Source organism: Thunnus albacares, chromosome 3 (genome assembly GCF_914725855.1).
Source record: "Thunnus albacares chromosome 3, fThuAlb1.1, whole genome shotgun sequence".
In the NCBI taxonomy this organism is placed as follows: Eukaryota; Metazoa; Chordata; class Actinopteri; order Scombriformes; family Scombridae; genus Thunnus; species Thunnus albacares.
The window spans coordinates 16,786,799-16,808,667 of NC_058108.1; the positions used below are offsets into that span (position 1 = coordinate 16,786,799).

The 21,869-nt window shown below is 37.5% G+C and overlaps 1 protein-coding gene across 6 annotated transcripts in view; it reads left to right on the forward strand.

Moving 5' to 3' along the window:
- The window catches only part of LOC122979333 (teneurin-3-like), a 370,351-nt gene that overhangs the window by 126,123 nt on the left and 222,359 nt on the right, over positions 1 to 21,869 (forward strand). For all 6 annotated transcript variants that reach the window (XM_044346691.1, XM_044346690.1, XM_044346688.1 and 3 more), the window contains 2 exons: positions 30 to 100; positions 3,395 to 3,682. In XM_044346691.1, coding sequence (XP_044202626.1) covers positions 30 to 100; positions 3,395 to 3,682 — 359 coding nt within the window. The remainder of the gene's footprint in view (positions 1 to 29; positions 101 to 3,394; positions 3,683 to 21,869) is intronic.

The following is a 21,869-nucleotide window of genomic DNA, read 5'->3' on the forward strand; positions in this document are numbered from 1 at the left end:
CAGATGACTGATGCCTTGGTTGTTGACAGGTTACTGTACGGGACGACCAAGGGACACAAGGACATGGTTAATCGTGAACAGGATGATTACAACAGACAAGGTGAGTCCAAACACACCCACACATGTACAGACACATACTGTATGCTGCCCTTGCCTCCTCTGTTTGGTTTGCTGTGCACACTTAAAGCAATAGGACTCAACATTGTGAATCCAGAGTGAACTAATAGTGTTGCGTTGGTAGACTTACCATCAACTCCTAGAAATGTCATGTTTGTTGCTTCCCTGCTGTTTTTTTAACAGTAATTTTATTACATAACATTTCGTTGTAAATAGGTTTTTAAATATCATTTTTTTTATTTAACTGTGTCTTCATTGTGTAATTGACAGGTTATTAATAAGATAGTTAGAGTTATAAGTGTATTTAATGTATATAACAAGCTGGTGTAAAACTTGCATTAAATAAAGTGAGCAGTCAGTCACACATTTAATTTAAATAAATGATCAAATATTTACTCATAAAGCTCACATGCAGTAAAGAAGGGTTAATAATCAATTAAATGATGCATGTCACGCTGTAAATAATGTTAATTCATTTGATCACTTTGATACAGTTTTTTTACAGGCTGATCTTTTATATGTATTTATACAAACTTTTGAATTTTTGGAACCTGCTTAAAATTAATGGTCCAAGTATGCAAGGATGCTTGTCAGATGAGAGTGGAAAGAGATATACTGTATATGAAGTACTGTTTGTCTGATGAAAACCATAGTAAAGCATCAGAAGTGAGGGTAAAATAACACATTAAAAGGAAACATGCTCAACCACAAAGTGCTTCTATTGTTCTCCAGCTCCAATTAACACAACGTCAATATTTGAGAAATGAAAAAATCATAATTACTCAATCATCTTATCGCCTTCGTTTTCACTGCTGGCCTAATTGGAGCTCATTTAAAATTAATATAACTTTTAATTGAACGGCAGCGCTCGTTATCTCTTGTTGTGCCATTAATTACGGAAAGCTTTTATAATTTCCCTTTTCATTTGCTGATTAAAGATGAAGAGGCACATACTGAGATTTTATAGATAATTTGTTTGCCTTCTTTTCATTTATATTTTAAAGGATTATCACACATGTAGTTTGAACCTGATTCCAGCCTATTTCCAGTTGATGTGAAGAGTTACTCCTGATGACTTGTGAAATTTAATGAAAATTAAAAAAATTAAGTATTCTGAATATATAATCCACTCATGAAATACTTCCTCAGTTTGCATGTTTTCAAATTTTCAAGAAGCAATTTTTTCGGGAATAGAGGAACAGCAGCCCTTCTTAAAAAACCCGTTACTAAGTGTAAACTGTACTCTCAAAAATGTATGAAAGGTCATTTAAAAGCGCTCTAAATCCTTGCATCTGCTATGCATCCCTTATGGTCCTAAAAAAATAAAGTAAAATCACTAACAATTTTTAGGAACTCTCAATATTATGGACAGTTTAGGAATTTAAAGATATCAGCCATTTTCAATAATTCTTCAGTCATTCAATCATTTTTTGTGTTTTCAATGTATGTCTTGCATTTACATTATTTATTATTTAAAATTTTTCAACATTATTACACTCTTCCTCAGAACCTGGAATACGCTACGGAAAATGTAGAAAATTCTCCTATTTCTCAATAGGAATCAAAATGTGTAATATCTACATATATATTTATATGTAATATGGTAAACAACATAATTAACAATATACTGTCCTCACAATAAAATATGTTTAAATTCTTTTAAATGTGGGAACCATTTTTGTGTATTTATATACGTGTGTGTGTGTACTTTTATCATCACCTTATTAGTAAATATACATAAATAGATCCATAAAGATAAAATAAATACAATACACAGATACAAATAAATAAATCAAAATGACTGCACAAAATGAAAATGAAATTATTCAACAACTTCAAATAAATGTGTAAAATCATTAATCTTCGATCATATAAACCATGAGAACACATTTACACCTACATACTGTTTGTGAATGCATATTTTTTTGTGGAATCAGATCAAAATGTCTGTTTCAGTTAAGTGGATTAATAACCACTGTAGTATCAATTCATTCTTTGTCATTAATCAACCCCCATCATCTCAAAATGACACTAATCTTTGAATAGCTGATGATATGATATAGAGTTGAATGGTTGATTACTGGTTCCACAGAAACCTTGTAGGAATCCTATAGTCCAAAGTGTGAGACAGCCATGTCTCTCTTAATTGCAGAAATTCTGACCTCTTTAACATATAATGATCTAACATTATCACATATAACATTTCTGAAGCTTTTTTTTTTTCCTTGGTTTTGTATTCTTCTTGAATATTACCTCATTTTCAGCCTTGAATCCCTCATTTACTATTTTATTTTGTTTACAGTAAGCTTTATATATTATTAAATATGGAAATATATCTGAGCAGATGGTATAAGAGAATATATATGCATTTTGTACAAATGATTAATTTTGTGATGTTAAAGATGTACATCCTAATATGTGTTGCACCACCTTCATAGTCTACTGTATGTCTTAATCTTCCAGGCTTAAAGCTCTTGTAATCTGTCTCTTCTCCTGTAATGACTAAATTGGATTTAAGGGATCTAGTCAATTATTATTCACCTTCTCTGTCTCTTTGCTTGCTGGGCTGCTGCTTATGTTTTCTATGCTCAGAATTGTCTTTTACAAATTAATGTTTTTTGGGTGTTTTTTTTTCTCTCTTTTTCTGATTTTAATTATTATTATCCTATCTGAGAGCTTTGCCACAGTTGTCAAAACCTGGGTCAAGTGTGACTTTTCACAGTGAATCAAATGTAGGCTTTTCTTCTTGAAGACTGTGAATGTATACTCGTGCATGTCAGGGTCTTTGTACACATTGCAGCTGCTGTCAGTGTATGTTTTCCTTTCTTACCTGAGATCCTTCTCTCCAACTTGGCAAGCTTCTTTCCTACACACTCACACACTCTCAAATACAAGACCAGGTGTGTCTGTGATGGTTAGGCCGTTACATGGAGTCAATAGTGTCCTTTAATTAAAACTCACATATTATTGACACAATTAGTCAAAAAATCAATTAGTCGATCAAATTAACTGACAGAAATTTCGCTTATTGATTAACTTTTGAAGTTATTTATTAGGGGAAAAGTCATGTTCTCTGGTTCCATCTTCACAAATGTGATTTAAATGTTTTTGTTTTTGGGTTAGGGTTAGGGTTAGTTGCCATATGTGAAGGGTTAGGGTTAGGGTCTGTTGCTATATGTGAAGGACAATTAATGAACATAAACATGTACTTTCTCATGGTCATCAGTATCTCTAATAACATTCGAATTTCAAAAAGATCCCAAAACCTCTATTTCAGGTCAGCATTTCAGTCTTCGTCAGCTGGGGATCTGCGAGCCGCCGTCACGCCGTGGCCTGGCCTTTTGCTCCGAGATGGGTCTCCCCCACCGTGGCTTCTCAGTTGGTACAGCCCAGGATCTAGATACTGACAGTCAGGCTGTGATGTCACCAGAGCGTGCCATGCGGCTGTGGGGCCGTGGGGGTCTGGGTAAATCATCTGGGAGGAGTTCCTGCCTGTCCAGCCGTTCCAACTCAGTGCTGACTCTTACCGACACCGAGCATGAGAACAAGTCTGACAGCGACAATGGTAGGACATCATCCTAACTTTCTTCTCTCTTTTTGGTTTTTCTTTTCCTCTCTATGCTCAAAACCTGTCAGATGTTATTTTTAACTTCCTGCGTATTTATTTAATGTCAGAGGAGTGGTTCATGATTTATTTTTATTCTGTTAACAACCTTCCTTTCTTGTATTGCGTTGTTTGGTGGTTTACTCTAGCCTGGGAACCAGACCAATTTGCAAGCTCATGTTTTATTTGCTCTGGCAGATGCGTCTGGCCCCCCCTCCCATTCAGACAGATTTCCAGCCCGACCTGGCCGGGTTAGGGCCAATCACAACTGTTTATCTAATATGGGGCAGGTTTGATATGATGACTGTACAGAGGAGCGCCTTTGAGGCATTTTCGTAAACAACCAAGATGGCTGCCGCTGATGTGGAACGGTCTGTTGAGCCCGCTATCACAACAGTATTAAACGAACTGGATGATTTATTATCAACACTCGTTCACAGACATATCGATGCTAAACCATCACAGCTCATTTGCACGCTGTAGTCTCTTTATATTGTTTTGTCGCTCAGCGCTATGTCACATTTTTCGTAGCTCTGATTGGAATTTTGTGTTCATTTTGGTCTGTGCCCTGTGATAATGCTCCTTGGAAAAATGAACTGAGAGGCTCCAGACTAATTAACATATGCGAATTGGTCTGATGATGTCAGGCTTGTGTCAGTCACAGAGACACTTCCCAGTCTTGATCATGATAATCTGAAAGGATAGTTACAGCTACGAACGTTGTCCAGGGGCACCTTTACACTATTCCATGGTGTCTGAATACTCTCACATTTCTCACATTTAGTTGTAAGTTTCTCTCTGATTCAAAACACTTGATGTCTCAGGCACTTGTCTTGACATTGATAAAGATACGGCTAAGTGTTTAGAAAATGACGTTCTTCAACCCTTGTGTTGTGTTCACGTTGTTGCTTGCTACTGTGGGGCCTTCAAGACCCCAAACAGAACATTAGGATTAGTAAGTCTGGAATCGCTTTCAATACTGAGATTGATTTCTTGATTCCATTTAAAAATAAAATTACAAAATATAAATGAAAATACAGAATTTTTACTCTGTTTCTAATTATATACAGGTGATGGTTTTTTGATTGTGATTGACCAGAACGATCTCTTGAGATGTTTTTACTACACACATCTCTTTGCATATTCTGCTTTATTTAATCAGACAAAATATACATTTTCTATGGTATAATCCAGATCTTTATTTTTTCCTATAAATGAAAAATTAGCCATGTGATGCTCTCTCATGTCCTCCTGTGACTCTGCTGGTTGTTGTGTGTGTGTGAGAGAGAGAGAGAGAGAGGATAAGATACGCTGGCTGTTGTTGTTCCATCCTTGCTGAATTTTCTCATTGTTGTCTAAAGAAATGAACTACAATACATAAGCAGCAGTTAATGTCAGTGTGCTTTGTTAATGAGGGAACATTAAAACAATTGTTGTATTGTTTGAAAGAAAATGGGGAAAAAAACAACGCAAAGTTGACCAATGTTCTGATCACAGACAACTTGCTTTGGTGATTTCAGTGTTGGTTGCAGTATGTTTCAGAGCCAGCAGCTGTCTAACTGGAACCTTATTTTTATGAGTCTCATTAGTTGTTGGTTTTTTTTTCAAACATAATAAAGAATCCTTACCCATGGTCTATGATAGAATGTCCTATCTCGGTGGAAATCTAATAGCTGTCATTATAGGCTGCTGAGTCTAAATTATTCTTCTGATTTGTAAAGCCATGTCATAAAGGCTTATTCCAGAATAAAATTTAATAGTAATATTTTTTAGATATAAAACTCTGCAATACATTTCATTAGCTAGTGAATAGGGGTTATATTACTTAATTATGACGTTTTAAATTTCAAGTTTTGCACTAAGAAGCTGATATTTAATTTACCAAAATAAAAGAAACAGCCAAAAGAAAAAGGAAAACAATGGGACTTGGATCAGGACGACACGGTGAATCTCTCACAGGGATGTTTACTGTATATTGTATGTGCGCCCCCATACTATCAGGTGGTGGGAATTGGGGAAGTGGGCTGGTGGCAGCCAAACACAAAAGAATGTACTGCTAATTAATTTAATTAATGATCACAATTTAGCTGAGCAATCATTTGTTTCTTGTCTTTTGTGTGTGTTTCAGGGTCAGTGGGCACTAATGATTTTATTGATGTATGCACAAAAAGGAATATGTGCAACTATCTTTGTGAAATGGTTCTTTGTGTGCCTGCGTGTATGTGTGTGTGCATGCATGTGTGCGTGTGTGTCTGTGCGTGTGTGTGTGTGTATGTGCATGCATGTGTGTGTGTGTGTGTGTGTGTGTGTGTGTGTGTGTGTGTGTGTGTGTGTGTGTGTGTGTGTGTGTGTGTGTGTGCGTGCAGGCGTGTGTTTGCGTGTATGCATGCACATGCATATGTGAAGCCTATTCATTATCCACAAGGTAGTTTTCCCTAACAGGTGTGAATTTCATACTTCATAAAGGACTTGTTTTTGATTTCAGTCGCACACAAGTACACACATACATACATATGCACACACATACGCTCAAAGAGAAATACACAGTATATTCATTAAGCCAGACAAACACACGCACACACACACACACACACACACACACACACACAGTGGGTTTTCATTAAGAGGTGTGATGTTGTAATTAACAGTGAGACAAAAGTGCTGAGTTGTTGTATTTCCTATATTAAGTCTGATAATGTTTTTATTAAATGGCATTATGCTGTGGATGTCAGAGCTCTGGAGGATACACTTCCCGTCTCTAAAAGTGAGTAGTCGTCAAGTTTTCAAAAGATAATTGACTCTTTAAAATGCAGCTGTGTGTGTTTGAGTGTGCGTGGCTCATTTTGAAAAGTCTTGCAAGAAGTCAGCATGCTAGCTCGCATTTGTGATTGTGAAAATGTGCAAATGTGGAAACGAAGTGGTTCAAATGCTAACACACGCTCACTTGTGGGTTTAGTTCTATCAGTAGTAACATACTTTTTGCTCACACTTTGTGTAAGAATCATGTGTGAATAACTAGGTTACTCATGTCCCCTGCAAACAGCATACCAACAGCTTCTCTGTATGAATGTTATAGAAAATACTAAAGGACAGGAAACAATATTTTTTCATGTCTAAACAGCTCAATATTTTTTAAATACCTGCAGCTCAGTACAGAACTGACAGACTGTTTAACATAAAGATGTCAGACACAGATGATCAGTATGTTAGCATCACAGAGAGAGATGTGAATAGCCAGCTTCCATATCACATCCTGAACATGATTAAAAGCAGGATAACACATAACAAGGAATAGTGTGCATGTAAAGGTATTAAGTGACAGATGATGTAATGACATGTAATGACATCAGAAGTTAAGTGAAGTTCAGTGAAGTTATGTTTAAAATAATAAAACATTATTTGATAAAATATAATGATACAATACAATACAATACAATCCCCTCAGTGGGTGTCTCACCCAGCACACCAAAATATCCAGAAACTTTCATCCTTCGCTTCTCTATGATCAGTGTGGTATTGAATTGCGTGGAGAGGCTCCTCTGAGAGTAAACGTATGTGGTGAGACACTACTCTGCCAGCACCTCACCTTCAACTCTCCTCTTGTACTGCTCTTCACTCTCTGAATGGAATGCTTATTGTACTGTAAACGGCAGGCGATATACCCTCCGCTTAGACACTTATTGTTACTCCGTCCCTTGATACTGACCCCAGCTCACAGCAGAAAATGCGTGTGCACAGTAACTTGAACCAACTCCTGCTATTGTATCAGTGGCTTTGTTGACAGAAGAAGAGGGAGAAAGACTACATAACTGGGAGGGAGAGTAGAACGGGAGAAGAGAGGAAAAGATCAGAGCGAAGGAGAAGAAAACACAAGGCGGTTCAATGGAGATTTAGTAACTCAAAAGAGAAGCAGGGAAAGTGGAGAATAAAGGGAGAAAGGGAGAAGCCACCGCATTATTTGCTCTCCTGAGAGGAAATATTAGACTTGAGACATCTGGCTGGTTCCCCAGAGGACACACACACACACAAACACACGTACACACATGCTGGCAGACGTAAACACTTTTGTGTCTGGACCCATGGGTGCCCAGCTGCTGCTTGCCCGGTTACTTGATATTGGTGATCTCAACTACAGGGACAGACAAAGGAAGATACATTTATATTTGTCATGAATTTACATCTTTCCTAAACACTCTGATACAGGTGTGTCTTTCCTTGAGAGAGTCCTCAGACATCACAAAGGTGATGCCTTTTACATTCCTGCTTCATTGGAATAAACATAAAAACTGGGTATCAAATGACAGAAATGTAAAATCTACTCATTGAAGCTAAATTTAAACCAAAGATATTCTATATTTATATTAAATAGGTTGAGGAGATAGTATGTCCAGCACATATGAGCTTAACGGATACAACAGATGTCTAGTTTTGTGCCATAGTAATGAGCTTATAATATATATTAGCTGACCCTTTTCTGTCCCATCTCTTTAAAATCTAGTTATGTCCTTACAAGAATGTTTATGTGTGAAGAGAGCAAGGCAGAAGGAATACACAGGGAGAGTTAGAAAGACACAATAAGATGGAGAAGAAAGGAAAAAGTATAGGAGAGATGGAAGCAGACAGGCGGACAGAGAGGAAGAGGGGTCTACCTCGTCTTTGCAAACCAGATTACTTTACTATGTGTCAACAAAACACTTAATCCATTTGGCATCTCTAAGCCGCTTAACACTATAACCTTAGCTGTTACACACACACACACACACAGAATACTCACAAATATACTTATACTTAGTGATACGGCTTCATTTAAGCATGAAATGAACACATGCACTCAGGGCATGTGACTATTATACAAGTTATATAAAAATCAAGAAATAGTCATGTATATATTACATAATCTATTACACCAGAGTAGCTTAAAGCCCCCTGAAAATTTGGCTTTTTCTTTTTACTTTTCAAAAAGAACATCTTTAGGTATTACTTATTAAGAGTTAAAAATGTAAATGAATTAGTTTCTTAAGGACTGTGTGGGTGTGTGACTAAAGCCTGACTGGTGCATGGATGTCATCCCCTTTTCCCAACTGAGCCCCTTAGAAGAGCACAGAGAAAAAAGGAAATGTGAAAAAATAGCCAAATTTGTTCTAACTTTGGCAAAAATAGTGTGTGTAATGTCGGACCCTATTATTCATAGTAAGAAGCTGACGGAGAAAATAAGTTTTCAGGGTCTTGAATTTTTCACTACTTTCTGAAGGAATTAGAGAGAATACTTCTAAGAGTGGAGTGTGTCTGCATTTACTTGAAAACTGACACTGAAACTTATAAACCTGGATAGGGACCTTGGAACATGCCAAGAATTTTAGATATTTAATTCATCAATGCGCTCGTTGTGATGTCATTGGCACCATAATGCATCATATTGTTGAACAGAGAACACTACAGTACCCATGAGCTTAATCATCTGTGGCTTTGAAGAAGTTGTTCCAGGATATTCCTATTGCTTAGTCTTTGTTGTGAAATTCATGCAGAATTGACCCAAAATCCAACAGTAGGATTGGTTCATATACCTCAATATATTTATTTTCTTCTACAAAGCTCTAAATCCAACTTCATACCATCACTGCCATGAGCAACATAACGTTAAGCGATGAAGTTATCAAATGCTTCAGTTGTTTGGTTTATTTTCTTTCAGTTGTGCAGCCTCGTGTCTTATGTTTCAGCCCAGAGAGTTCCATACCAATCTCAAAGTTGCCACTCACTTTACAATGTCAATGTGAAAAATAACTAAGGCTATTTCCTACTTTGCTACTTTTATATGGTACTTTGAAAGTATGCACCACATCCTTAAAAGTTAAGGCTGCAGATGCATTTTTTCTTGCAGTAAAGACCTCGGAGAGCTTTGGTTGTTTCATGGCATCTAAATCTATTCCTCTAAAAACTTACAGTCCACACAACGAGCAGAACACACACACACACAACTGGGTCACACTTGTTGTTAACATCGTAAATTGTGATTTATAGTGCAAATGCAAGATGGCTGTCAGCTGCAGAGCTCCAGTATTGCTGCCAGAGGGTGGGATATGTCACCTGAAAGCTCTCCATTGACAGAGACACAAATAAAAAGGCAGACAGATGGAGACAGACAGAGACATAAAATAGACAATGATGGATGGATCTGTTGGTACCCTAATCGCTCTCACTCTTTCAATTAAATTCACTTTAGTTCAATTCAGTTCAGTGGTTGCTTTATTGGAAAGGTGCAGGGATGCGACCCACTGCGAAAGCAGTGACTTCCATTCATACAGAACAATTCTAAAGCAGAGGAGATTTTCTAGCCTCTACTTGTTCTGTATTCAGTATTGTTGTCAGGTTCTCTCAAAGTGAAACATTCACATTTTACCACTGAATTGCACACTTACTCCAAACATAAATATGGAGCTTTGTGACAGACAGAAGACGCTGCCTTTTGAATATTTTTGAGAAAATAAGTCAATGGCATTATATCTTCTCTCACTGTAGCCTCTTTTATACAGAGAACCTGCATTATAGCCAAAAAGAAGATCCACCTTTGTTTTTTTACACTGAACCACACCAAGCTGGCATAAAGCCGCCTCCGTGTGTGCTTTCACATAGCATGCAGGCGTTCCGGATTCAGAGGCGTGACGAGATCAGAATGATCAGAGCTGTAAACTCTGCCGTGAGGAAGGACAAAGACATTACTAGGATGAGGGGAGGACATTTCTCTTTGTTTGATAACGTTAAAAGTAAAGTTAGACTTTTTTGTCGGCTTCCCGACTCATTTTAAAAAAAGACAAGAGAAAAAGAGAGAGAGAGAGAGCTGAGAGCACCAGCGAGGGAGAGAGAGAGAGAGAGAGAGAGAGAGCAGATGTGGTCGAGTGAGCTAGAGAGTGAATGAAGAGAGGGAGCGTTGGTAGTCAGAAAGCTGGTGAATCAGATTAATAAAATGTTATGTTCTGATTGTTTAACAGCGGTTATGTTCTAAAGCACAAACACGCTCACACACTTCCACTCAGCCCTGCAGCTGTACACCACAGCGCCTGTCGGCTGTCCCTTTTACACGCACAGTCCACCCAGCTCTGTGATGACCTCCGTAGCCGGCTTACAAAACCAGGCAGATTACAGGCACAGTATTCCCACCTTGAACGAGTTGTGTAAAAGGGGCTACTGTCTCTATGGCTAGCTTTATCTGTTGTTGATACCTCGTTTCCTTCTATTCAGCATCTCAGTCTTTGTCTCCTTTTGATTTCACCACCTTCCCTTTACCATTTCTAAGTGGGGAATCATAGCCTCTAGACTGTAAGAGACAGAATATTAGGGTGATTCTCTCTTTTTTTAAGCCATCATTGGACACAGGTTAGCAGGATCTTTAGAAATCATCACAGCTCTTGAAAGGGTGCATAATGGCCATAGCTAGTGTGCTCTGTGAGGCCTCCTACATGACATGATAGAAACTACAGTGTGACAATGAAATATTCTAGTGCTTATGTTGTTTATTTTATTAGAAATATTTTAATGTCATTCAGGCTGTGTGAGCTGAACTCGGTTGTATATCTGAACTGAAACTATTTTTATTTGTTGTTACAGCCATGTAAAACAAAATAAATGTATCTGTTTCTCACCTTTGGTTACTGTTTAACAGGAAGGAACATTATTTTATGTACAATATAATCATAAGAATGGGATTTATATACTGTAGGGGAGTCAGTGTAAACTCGGGCATGTCACAGTGAAGACATTTAAACAATTCTCCTCTTTGCTGTCAAAGCTTTAATGCTAATTGCTCCCCAAAAAGCCACATTATCACTGGCCACATTCTGATGCACTGCTCACACAGTTTATAGTGTGAATTGATCTCATTAAAAAGTAGGAGCAACAGTAAATAAAGTTTATTTTCATCTTTGCTGCATTATTACAGTATATACAATACAATGTGTGAATGCACTGAAGCTGGCATTGTCAAAATCCATAGCCATAGCTTTTCATGAAATGGATTTGCTCATTAGGGCTGCAATGATTATCTTTATTATAGATTAATCTGTTGATTTTTTTCTTCAATTAATTGATTAGTCATTTAGTCTAAAAAATGTCAGAAAATCATGAAAAATGTAGATCACTGTTTCCCAAAGCCCAAGGCGATGTCCTCAAACGTCTTGTTCTGTCCCTGCCAACAGTTAACAATCCAAAGATGTTCAGTTTACTCTCGGTGAAGGCTAAATCAGAAAAGATTCATTCATATTATAATATATTCATTTGAGAGGCTGGAACCAGAGAATTATGACTTTTTTTTTCCTTTAAAGATTACTAAAAATTCTAAATCAATTTTTTAAAAATATTTGCCGCTCTAGACTTAATGTTTCAATTTCATAGATCCGATTATTTGAATTATAAATTTAATTTGAAAGGGATTATAAATTTATTGTAACACAAATGGTCAAAACTGTTTTCTCTTAATTGTTGGCTATAGCTTTATAATACAATAGCTATTATTATCATGATTGATGATGATGATGATGATGATGATGACTATTATTATCACAACTGATATCAGCTTCTGGAAACTCAAATCAGTCTCAACACTTCCTGGCTCATTATAGACATAAGACTACACTCTGCATTTATTAAGTGTGTTTGTTATACTTCTGACTTGCACAGTCATTTCTTTCGGCACTGCACCAGGACTGTTCGTAGATTACCCCTGTAGTCTCACAGGAATGTTCTTCCATCTGTGTGTGTGTGTGTGTGTGTGTGTGCTAGTGCTTACAGATTCCATGTGCTGTTTAGAATAATATGTATTCCTTAAAATATTGATATTGTGAGCTTATTAAACTATACATCACGTAGCCTTAACACTGTGTTCATATACCTATGACATATTTACTCCTGCTGTTGCAAAAGAACTTCATATATTAGACAGTTATCTGGTACAACCCACACACACACACACACACATACATATATATGCATATCCACAAATTCACATATGCGTGCACACACACACACAGAGATCATGGTAGATAGAGACAACGGCTGTGACTACTGGAGAAGACAGATGACTGTAATAAGCAAGGTGCATATGTAGACATTATACATGCTCATTCACCAGGATATGTTTGAAGATATTTTTCTGTCATCCACACTGCAGTATTGATACATAGATATTACTGGTGGTTATGTTTTTGCTCAGCTGGTGTTGTGTGCTTAATACAAAACAGTCTTCAGGAATAAATAATGTATAATCTCTCTCACAGCGAGAAGGCACAGAGGGTAGCAGTGAGTGTGTTTGTTACACAACGACTGCAGGTACTAACTACAGATGTATTTCAGGCTCATCTTTCACGCACTTCCAAGAACTAGTTGATTGTGTGTGTGCGTGCGTGCGTATGTGTGTGTAGATATAGGTTCTCTCTTGTGGCAGTGGGGAGAGAAAAATAAGTTTTCCTCCAGTAACTGAAGTATACTTGAGTCCACAGGATGCACACACACACACACACACACACACACACATATACACACACAGCTCTGGTGCCAGTCATATTCCATAGCAATCTAGTGCTGACCAGAGAAATCAATGAATAACAGACTAACTGACTAGAGGGTTTAACTTTGGCGCCGCTAACATGGAGAAGACACTTCATTCCATCAAGTGGCTAACATTAAATCATTAACCGTACAGCATTACTCCCTCCTCTCATTCTCTCTCTCCTTTTATCCCCCCTCCTTCTCTCTACATGTTTTATCTATTCCTTTAATCTTCTTTCTTTCAGCTCTACTGAAATAGAGTAATAATGTAAAGACACAGGTCTATTCTCAGGACAAAAAAGTGCACTGTCATCATTATAGACAATTTTGATAATAGCGGTGTAACAATTAATAATGTATGAACTTGTCCAATGTGATAAAGTAAAAACAGACAGACTGATATACTGTATATTGTAATGATTTAAATATTTAACCTTCCCCGGGAATCTATTAATGTACAACACTTTCGGGGGAAACACAAAAAAATTAATCAAAGAGATTTTTGTAAACTGTAAAAATGATTATAATATCAATAGTTACTAATCTGTCAGATGCTACAAGGACACAAGCAACAAGTCCTCCCTTTTCCGTCCCTTACTGTATCTCACCTCCTCTCCTCTCTTCTTCCTCTCTTCTTCCTCTCTTCACTTGTGTTTCTCAGAACCCATTTAGGCAGAATCCATTACCAGAAGTGCAGAGGGATAAGGAGCGAGTGAGGTAGATAGACAGAGAGAAATGGAGAGAGGGAGATAGAGAGAGCATTCAGCCTAATAAATTCTACAGCAGTGTCTCTCGGTTTCGCTGAGTCTTGGGACCTGATAGATGATGGCCTTTTTACTTGTGGTGACAGGCAAGGCTTTCACTGCAGTAAGTCAGTTTAGTTGTTTTTCTTTTCGCATTACCCAAACTACTTGACTTTATCTCTTGTATGCAGAGAACATGCAGTATACATGCTCCAAATCTTTCAAATTTGGATGTTGCCATGCTTTTTTAGCAACTGTAGAACATACAGGATTTTCATTATAATTCCTAAGAAGGCATCCCATCTCCACTGGGAAGCGTTCACTCTGACACTGTTTGCTCACATGAAAGTATTGTGCTGATATATGGACATGGGTGACGCATTCTCTCCACACCAAAGATGAGAGATTGGAACTAGAGTGAAGTGTTCCCTTCCCAGTACTGAATGTGTGCCCTGTCCACAGAAAACTGAATCCAGTTTGAAATGAGATACTATACACTAGGGGTGTGCCGAATACAATTACATTATTTGGCAAAGCACAAATAGTGGGTTTTCTATGAATATTTGTTTCATACAAATATTCTTTAAATTATTTGTTTTTGGGAAGAAAAAAACAAAACATGTTAAATACCAGCGAGCAGGTCAGTTATAGTCGCTATCTCAGTGTCTCTCCTCTGCTCCGCTGTTGCGTCTATCAGCAGGTCTCAATGAGGGGAGTCACATCCACCTGCTGCATGACGCACATTTCTTAATTTGGACATCACTTTAATTTTCATCTTCAATTTTCTAAAATTATAAGCATAATAAAAACAAAAACAGGATTTTTAAGCCTCTTTCCATTTTTATTCGAATACAAATACAAATAATTTTGCTGCCTCAACAAATACAGATACAAATACAAATACTGGGCCCTCTACACATCCCTACTATACACACTCTACATATGACATGCAAGACATCACATGTGGTATTTTAGTAGTATAGTAGCAGTCAGAGCTCTTTTACTCCCCATGCATGGATGAAACTAGAGCTCAAATAATAAGTTGAGTAATCAATAAGCGGATCAATGGAAAATTAATCAGCAACTATTTAGTATATCAATTAATTGTTGAAATCATTTATCTAGCAAAAATTCCAAATGCATTTCTTCGTTTCATGAATATCTTTAGGGTTTTGAATGTTGCTCAAACAAACAAAAAGCAATTTGAAGACATCTTCTTGTGAATGGGAAATTGTGATGTTTACTGACCAAACGATTAGTTGAAAACATAATTGGCAGATTAATTGAAAATGAAAATAATTGTTGCAGCCATATATAAAGCTCTACCAGATGTTCACATGATTTACAAATGAAGTCAACAAACCTCACCTAACAGTATTACTGGGTAACAGAGTCCTAAAAACAACATTTACCATTACCATTCATTACCATTTCATTCATTCATTCATATTCATTACCATTACCAAACATTTACCCGTATTCCTATTTGTAATATTCAAGACCTTTAAGGAATAATTTAAATATTCTAAATTCTGCTTTAGCATTTTATTTAATTGATTGTAATGGTTTAGTGTTGTTTTGGTGTCCCTTAAGTTACACTTTGTCTAAGAAGATTCTTGAAAAATTATACTGTATTTGTATATGTATAATTACATATACTGTAATTGTTTTACTGCCTAAAATGACAGTTTATGGTTAGGGTTAGGGTTTTTTTTTCTTTTTTGCAACATGGGTCTTAAATTCAAGGTTTCTGCAATAGTTTTTTTTTTTTCATTACTTATCAGGTAATTTAAGGTCATTGAATCAGACATAATAGAATTTTGGTGAAGGAGAAGAGGTATGGTGCTCTCTTCTTATGAATATGCATTGCAGCTTGGTGATTTCGGACAGATAAGATATTTTATGCAGGATGTTTATACGTGTGTGTAGGGGTGCGAGTGTGTGTGGGTCAGGAGGCATTGAAAGTATTCAAGGTGAGCACTAAGATCAGATATCAAGCAGATTTGGTTTCATATGTGTCACACTGTAGTGGGAGTATTGATGAACTGTCATGTCAGAATTGCACACACACACACATTAGGACATGGCATTGACTTCCATTCTTTGTGGACAGCCTAACCCTAACCCTAACCCTAACCTTAACTTTAACCTAACTATTCACACCTTAACTCTAACCTTAACCAGGACCTCAGAAATGACGTTTTGCCTCATTAGGGCTTTGGTCCCCATGAGGACTACTTGTCCTGACAAGGTCGATGTTTATACTGGAAAAGGTCCCAGTGAGGTAACAAAAACCCAGGCACACAGAGACACACACACACACACACACACACAGACATAAGCCTACACACCTACTTAGTCATAGCAACCTGTTTTTCACACTTTTTATACACAACACAGTATCTACCTGTTTCTGTTATACATTGTTACTCCATCTCTCGCTCTCTCTTACAGACACACGCACACACATACACACGCACACAATCATTAGTATGTGGTGCTGTATAATAGCTGGATCAATAGCTGTGCTGTTCTTACAGGATCATTTGGCCTCTGAAGCAAATGCTCTGACAGCCACTACATCATTAGGACATTACCACTCGCCCGCTCCCTCACTCTCTCCCCCTCTCACTTGGTCTTCATCTGCCCTTCTTTCTCAATCCCCTCATTCATTCCTTCCCTCTCTCTCTCTCTCTCTCTGTCCTCTCTACTGTTTACATCATTAGGACAGTGCCACTGTGCCGTCTCTTTCCTCTTTCACTGCTTCTTTCTTACTCACAGCACTTCCACACACATTTGTCCACATTTCCTTTGATGCTCCTTATTTATTTTGTAATATTCCTTCATTCTCACTGCATTTTCTTTATGTTTAATGTGTGCAGCGTCGAAGATACACTTGACATAACATGAGAATGAAAAAGTGTTAAAGACGATGATTTTTGTGCTGACATGGCTTTACACTGGGTGCATCTCTGATGACCAGTAAGACTCAATCCCTCTATGTCACCGTGAAGGAATCCTGTCACTTTGAGCAATGTGATTGGTCAGCAATTACAGTACCACAGTCACATCAATTGTTCCCATGCTAACGGAGATAATTAAATACACTGCAGGGGGAGTTGGAAAGACAGTTGTTTATTATATAGGCTGGACAGGTGTGTGTGTTTGTATCCGTTGTGGTTAATTAAAAGATGAACCAACCTTTATCATTCTGAAACTATAGAGCAGGTCATAGCCACAACATCACTGTCTACTGACACCTAAACCAACAGGAAACCATCTCTAACCGACACTGTTAACACCCAATATTTGGAACTTACACTTAAACAGATTTTTTAAATCAGCAAAAGGTGACTTGAATCTGCTGCACTAATTATAAAAAGACGTAGCGATTTCCATTCTAAATGGAGAAATTACCATAATGTTTCTCCCCACCTCCCTCTCTCTCTCACAAACACACACACACACACACACACATGCTAGCCTTCCCAAAAGTGTCTAGAAAACTAGTGATAGTGTGGCTGACCTCAGCATATGGGTGATTTAACCGAGAAACTTCACATACCCATGCGCACACACGCACACACAGAGCCTTGTTTTCTCCGTATTTTCATCTCTCTCTTACTCACAGACACAAACTCACACTTTCCCACATGGCCTTGTCTGTCCTTGGCAGCTATTTCTAGTGTCATATGGCTTCTACTAAATGTGATTATGACACTAACAAAGGCTGTTTAGCTGAATGTATGTGTTTGTGTGTGTGTGTGTGCAGGCCTGTTGAGTGGGTAGGCCAGTCTGTCTGTCTCTCACAGTAGCTATCTTAGTATTCTTCTCTCTCTTTCACTGGTTCTCTTCTGTATAGCTTTAATATACAGAGCAGCATCAGGTAAACAAGTAAATACAATTAGACTACAAAATGAACAAAAAAGAACGGTTGAATATGGCCAAAAATTGCAGTAATATTCAATTCATTTTTAATCTGCCAGTAAAGTCAGAATTTTCCTCTCCTTTGTCATCTTCATCCCTGTTCCTCTAACAGTATGAGGGCTCATCTTTGCCATACACAAACACTCTGTGTACAGTCACATGAAGAACCGCTTCAAAAATTACAAAATATGAGAGGTCATCTGACAGATTTGTACATTGATGGATGTTTTTTGGGGGGGGGGGTTGAAAGAAAAAGGTTTAACACTGCTGGGAATGGCAGTTTAAAACTAAAACTAAATTACACCACAATCAAAATTGACAATCAACTTTTTCTCAAGTGGATGAGCTTAAAATGTCCATGATTTTGACTTTTTTAAAGATAAGCTTCTTTACTAGGAGACAGCGTTCCAGAAATGTATGATTTTCAGATTGGCTACACCACTAATACCCAGCAGTTAATTTCTCAAAAAAATCATCAACATCAACATCTCTGCCAAACCACCAAAGTACAAACAAACATCAGAAAACCTAGCTTAAGCACAAATATTCTTTGAAACTGTCATGACTGTATTGCAATTTGCCATCAGTGTATTTCTTACAAAAAAAAAAAGATCTTACAGTGTTTGTTCACTCAAATACCCCAAAACACATTTCCCACTCCTTAGAGGTATCTACTCATGCAGATAGTTATGGTTTTATTTGCCCAGGTTTGAGGATATCTGTCTCTGAGATTTCTGCCTGCACCCCAATACAATGCAGCAGAATTGAATTTAGCTGGAAGCATTGAAAGATGACTTCATGAAATTAAACAGCAACATCTCTTTACAAAAACAATATCCTGATAGGTCCAGATAATTCTAATAAAGTCACTTTGAGCTGTTTTCAATGGAACTCCTTTCTAGTGAAGAAATAGTCCCTTGTTGCTGTTCAGAGTCTTTTAGAGCTCCCTCAAAGAGCAGAACCTTTTCCACTAAATGTAACTGTGTAACCATTTGCTAAATAATCATCAATCAATTTTGTTTTGTGAAGAGATGCAGACAGTTATCTCTCATACAAGTGAGGGACTATTCCACTATGCCCCACCAGAGTCCATCTCAGTAAATAGTGATATATAATTAAGAAACGGTGAAAAGCAGAAACCAAATCACACTGTAATATTTTGAAGGCGGTCACTGTGGACACTGGACATGTGACCTTTTACATCTGAACTAAACTGCTTTTGGCAAACACGTCACTGATTGTCACCATTGCAAGGTCACTTTCAAGTTGAATGAATGATTTTCCAGGTTTGATATCAGTGTAACACTGAAGCAAGGCAAAGTAGTCAGTATTTTACTTTTGTGAGGCATTTGCAATGCTCTCATTCATTATTTGATCACTGATAATTAGTCCCCTGGTTCTTGTAGCTATCCATTTAAATTTATTTCCCAAACTGTGTTCCTCAGGTTCCTTTTATTATGATTTATTTGTAAAAACAAAACAAACAGATATGACCTACAACAAGAAATGATGAATTCAATAACAACAACATATAACAGCATGTCATTATATCTCAAGCATCACTGGAAATGTCACATACTTCTAAAATCTCCTTGGCTAAAGCAGATTAGTGTTTACCTTTAATCCTATCAATATGCTGTGTCTACAACACGCAGCGTGTACTATTCTGTGTGCTTTGTGTGTATTAGAACAACAAGGTGGTGGCAACAATATGACAGAAGGCCAGGTCTTGTTGTGTGAGCAACTTGCAAAACTGTGATGATGTGAATTAGAGCATGTTATTAAATAAGGAAAAGAGAGTCTTAAAGTTCTAAGTGGCTCCCCCTGTCTGCTTATTTGGGATCCTGGGATTCCTCTGGGCAGTTACAGGCTGAACAAATTTTACATGCATCTAATTTAAACACAAAGTAATTACTGAGTCATAGATATTGATCAACAAATCCTATCATCCCCAGATACAGCCATCCATTTTTACTGGAGGGCAATAAAAACCTTAATCGTTCAATCTTTAAAGGCTCCTAGTGGGGTGGTAGCAAAAAAGCAATAAACAGTTAGTAATCAAATGAGGAAGTCAATCTGTGACTGGTTAAACAAGCCAAACTAGAACCATTACTCTGACCTGTGAAAGCATGTATTACAGAAAGATTGAACCAACTAACTCAAACAGAATGTGCCAGACTGACACTGAAACCAGAGACCAAACAATTTCAAGACAAAATCCAAAGCAACACTGGATGTCCCACTGCATTTATGGTTAATACTTTTTTAACATAATTACATCTCATCAACATTTAACATAATGTTGATATAAAATGTGGTTTATGTAGAAAAGATTAATCTATAGGCTAATATCATGAATAATGAATAAACCTTATTTTTTCATTTGTGTTAATGTAATTCTGGATTAAACAGCATTTTTCAGACCTGCTTTACGTGCATGTTAGAATAGTGTGTGAGTGTGAGTGTCAGAGGGAGGGAAAGAGGACAGGTTAGTAATTTGAGAGACAGAGGGTGAGGTGGTTTTTGAATGGCACCTCTGCTGTGAGCCAAACACACACACACACACACACACACTCATACATGCATAAGGGCATGCATGTGCAGCCCTTTCTGCTTCCATTGCCATCAGCATGATGAGCGGATGGAGGCTTTTAACTAATCACATCATCTAAAAGGAGAGAACAAAGGAGAGAGTGAGAGAAGAACGGGAAGGAGAGAAAAAAAAAAAAACGACACTTGTGCGAGAAGAAAGGTGAAACGTTTTTTATGAATGAGTCATCCACTTTCTTTCTCTCTGTCCCCCCCTCTCGGCCCCTTCTCTCCATCACCACCCCCTTCCCCACTCTCTTAGGTCTTATCTTCTTCATATTGCACACTCAAGGTATTTGTAATCCGCTTACACTTGTTCAGCCTTCTCCTACATTGTAACTTAATATGGGCCGTGCCCCTGTACGTATATGTGTGTGTGTGTGTGTGTGTGTGTGTGTGTGTGTGTAATAGATATAAGGTAACAGTATTACTGTATTCACCACCTGCCATTGTGTATCTCTCTCTCTCTCTGGATGAAGATGCAGTCAAGGTTCTTGTAAATGATGATGGAGGTATGGACTTGGGTAGAAAGGGAGGTTAAGGATAAGGTAATTAAAGGAAGTAATGATACTGTAAATGCATGCAGGATGAGAGAGAGAGAGAGGGCATACACAGGAAGCAACAGTTGAGTGAATAGGGCATTAATAAAAAGAGAATTAAAGAGAGATCAAAATGCTTACTCAGAATTGTCTAGCACTTTTTTTCATCTCTGTTTGGGGATCAGTCCAAAAATGGCACACACAGTCTGTCCATCCATCTGTTGCTTTAATTATTTGAGACTGGGAGAGAGATCTTAACAATTACTGGCTGGACTGTAATTAATTTGGTATGAATATACATGGTTTTATGACAGACTGCTAACTTTTCCCCCAGTGACAATGTCAGGTCTAAATTTCCACTTTACTAGCACCTCAAAACTGCTATATAATATTCACCTATATGAAGTGTGTGCGTTGATTTTCATGGTCCCAGTGTTTCTTCGAGTGCTATCATCAGGTGAAAATGTCCAGTTGTACATTATAAATATCAAAATCCAACGGGCAGATTGCCATGGAATTGACACATTCATGCTACCCAGAGGATAAATGCTTTTGAGTTTGGCGATTTAATGACCTGGTTTGTGAGGAAAAATATTTTAACTGCTAAGTCTCTCGGAATTCCAAAATTGTCAATATATTGTTTTAACATTTCCGTATTTTGGGGTGTAATACCCATTTGAGCCTCTAGGGACCACTAGTAGACTCACAACTTTTCTTTTGTTAACCATTAACATACTATTCCCAAATGAACATATAACAGGTAGTTCCAACCGAGCAATCTGATTGGTCAACTAGACATTTAGAACATGATCA